Source organism: Tuber melanosporum (genome assembly GCF_000151645.1).
Source record: "Tuber melanosporum whole genome shotgun sequence assembly, scaffold_21, strain Mel28".
NCBI classification, from domain to species: Eukaryota; Fungi; Ascomycota; class Pezizomycetes; order Pezizales; family Tuberaceae; genus Tuber; species Tuber melanosporum.
The window spans coordinates 725,727-729,093 of record NW_003298875.1 but is presented as its reverse complement, the minus strand read 5'-3'; the positions used below and the strand labels follow the sequence as shown (position 1 = coordinate 729,093).

At 49.1% G+C, this 3,367-nt stretch overlaps 1 protein-coding gene; it reads right to left on the bottom strand.

Annotated features, from left to right (window-relative positions):
- Positions 1 to 298: 298 nt before the first annotated feature.
- GSTUM_00005870001 (uncharacterized protein) lies at positions 299 to 2,803 on the bottom strand (the record flags this gene model as incomplete). XM_002837964.2 has 5 exons in its annotated part: positions 299 to 1,191; positions 1,244 to 1,350; positions 1,441 to 2,495; positions 2,557 to 2,638; positions 2,723 to 2,803. 5 exons carry the CDS (start codon positions 2,801 to 2,803, stop codon positions 651 to 653), a joined length of 1,866 nt encoding a protein of 621 aa, XP_002838010.1. The 3' UTR covers positions 299 to 650.
- Positions 2,804 to 3,367: the final 564 nt, after the last annotated feature.

The window sequence follows — 3,367 nt, the reverse complement described above, 5'->3', positions numbered from 1 at the left end:
TATTATGCACAAGGGCCTAAATACATAGTATCCAAATCACATAATCAACCCCCCTAAATTGGGTGGAATATCATATTCTGAACTAAAGTGGCCTCCAAGGGCTTGGGGTCGGCTTGGGATGGCTACCGGCTTCTAGAAGAAGTAGGTGTGGTAGGATATAGTACCTTGGCTTTTACAGTACGGAATCACCGTGCTTCGGGGGGAGGGGGGGGGGGGTATGATAGGTGTGGTGATCAAACTTCCAAACCTCCTTGTGGCACTGGGGGATTATGAGTGATTATTTGTGATTGCCCCAATATTTACAAGCGCTAATAAAAGTTCAGACGCCCCATAAGTATATTCTCTTTTTTCACATTCACTACTCTACAAACACTCCGCACTTCCCAAGCTCCCGAATGTCACACCGGTCGTCATCCATGAATAAATTATTCATCATCCCTCTAATCTGCCTGTTTACCAGGATCCCCGTAAAAAATAATAATCTAGAGCATATCGATCTACCTGACAACCCTACAAAAGAAATCAAGAAAGAAAAAGAGCAACGCCCAAAAGATAAGGGGAAAAGATACGAGAAGTGGGGAAGGAAAGGGAGGGAAAAAAAAGCTTGCGCCCTGTAATTTCAGCTTCCTAGTTTCAACTCCAAGAAACGCTTACAGCTTAGCTTTAGTCTCTAACTCGCTCTCCATCAACTCCCTCAAGTCGTTCGCAGCATCGGTGAGGTAAAACTGCATCCTCTCGCACCCTTGCTTCTTTGAGACAATATTGAACTGTAGGTTGTTCTCGTTAATCATATAGGCGATTCCGTAACCTTGGTCGATGACTTGGCTCCAGCCATATCCATTGAAGTACTCACTGGACAGCTGAGAGGTTGAAAGGAACCAGCTGGAGGAGTACCCATAGGCGGGATCAGCGTAGATCTTGGGCAGGGCTGCACCGGGGGGGAGGAGCTTCTTCAGGCCGAAAAGGTGGCGATCTACACCCTTGCCTTCCGAGGCGGTGGAGATGTACACGACGTGGGCGTTGATCGCAGCGCGGAAGTTGGAGATGCAAGTCTTTGGATCAGTGTCGGGGTCCATCATCGACTTGCACCAAGCTACGCTTTCCTCGGAGACTGTGCGACAAGTTTCTGTCCGGCCTACTTGAAATTTGCGGGTGGCAGCCGATTCGTAGGTTGGGCGGTTCTTGCCATACCTGTCATGGGATCAGCTACGCTTGGTGTGAGGGTGGAAGGGGAGAGGGGTACATCTTGTAATAGGCCAACTGGATAACCATCTGGACATAGGCGTCCGGCGAACACTTGAACTTCTTGATCAGGCCCTTCCCGTAGCCTAAGTATGCCAAGACTTTCAACTCATGGAGTCCAATAACATCTCTGAAGTTCTGCTGAGCTTTATCAATGGCTCCGATGATATCCTCGTTAAGCTCGAAATTAATGGGCACAGGTTCTGGAAGATTGCTGCGGACATCACCGACAGCGAGGTCAATCTTGTTATGGAAGATTTGGTCATTGAGGTAATCGTTGAGACGGTGGGTGGGGGTACCATCCATCATCGAGTGCTCACCCATGAATCCTGCGGTGCCATTCTCATTGATGATGAACTGGAGGGGCTTGTCGAAGAAGCGGTTTTGACCGTCTCCGTGCCAGTACTGGTGCGCACGCTCCTCGAGGGTAACTGGAGAAGTATCGTCTAAGCAGACAATGAAGGATGCGGACTCGATAAGTTGAAGTGCCTTTTTGTTTTCCGGAGAAGCCTCGATCATCATCTTGCGGACCTCGGTCCAGGTATCACGGTTCTCACTGGTTAGGGCACCCACAGCGGGAACCTTCTCGGCATTGGCCAACTCCAAAACCCTAGCAAACTGTGCTTCGAGCTCCCCGGTGCTAAGTTGAACTCCATCAACTTCATGCAAGACCTTGTAGAACCTGTTCTTCCTAGCAACAACAAAGTGCTTGTTGGACTCATAATCGTACTTAACAGGGTAGTCGGCCGGCTTTTCTGGGATACGGCAAGCGTTGAACATCCACCTGTAAGAGTCCATGCAGATGGGCAACCCGCGCATATACTCGGGCTCTAACGTCTTCTCATCGACCATCTTCTTGAATTTGAGAACCGAAGTGGTGATAGCGGCCGCACGCTTTACCGGGTGCCTACGCTTCTTGTCATCCTTGTAGGAGTAAAAGTACGAGACATAAGGGACGACGGGATCACGGTAGGAGAGGTACGCAGCATCGTTCCACCAGTCGGATAGCCAGTTGTTGACTTCAGGGTTTTGGGCTTTTGCGAGAAGCTTCTCCTGGAGCTGTTGACCGACTCCACCTTCTCGAATGAACTCTGCGACAGCTGTCTTGGTCCTTTGGAGCTCTTGTTCTGTAAGGAGGGGCTTGAGGGACTTGACGTATCGGTCGGCGGTCTCTTGCAGTGTCGGTACTGGAAGTTTTGGTAAAAACTTCTGAAATCGAAGCATAGGACCTGCGTATGGGTCTTCCTGGTAAGCTGTGTAGCGCGTCATCCAGTTAGCCATTTTCACCCAATTAATCACAATAATTAAACTTACTAGTAGGAGGGGCCATGTTTTGTCGTGCGAGACCGGTAGAGCTCAGCTTCGCAACGGCACTCACAACCTTCGCAGGCTGTTTCTATTATAAAAAAGAGGGTTAGTAGGGTGGTCCTTGCTAAAAAAAAAATTTGTCGGTTCCATCATATGTCCGTCGCTTGCTTACCTGGGGAACGGAGCGGTGTCGGAGCGAGGCCGAGGTAATGGACTTGACCTGAAAGCCTCGGCTAAACACGTTCGAAAACATCCGCGAATCGAGTAATTCTCGCAGCAAATTTGGCGAAACGAGAAGAGGGACCGAAGCAGAGTTTAAATGCTTCAGGGTACGGCCGAGTGGAGAATTTTCGGGTGTGGGGGAGGAAGTGGGGAAGGGGGAAGAGGAGGAAGAAATGGATGATATTGGCGGAAGGTAAATTGTCCATCTCTCATCCCGTGATCCAGAGTCTTTCTTAGGTGGAGAGAGCATCATCACATGCACAACATCCTTCCCTTCATCTTCTGTGTCACTTCCGCTTGCACTGCAACTCGTACTTCCGCCATCACGATTATCGGTTACCCGGAAATCTGGATTCTCAGCCCTAGATCCTGCGCGGCCCCTGATTTCTTGAGCCGCTGCCTCGGTTAGCGCGTTAAATTGTTGTACGAACAGATTTGCTTCCATTTTGGTGATCGTTTTGGACAATCGGGCGGTAACGTTGTATCTTTCGGGATAATTTTTTTAGGGATGTATGAAGATTAATTAATTGACTTTGGAGGATTTTGGTTCAAAAAGAAGCGAGTGATGATATGTGAACTAACACCATACAGTGTG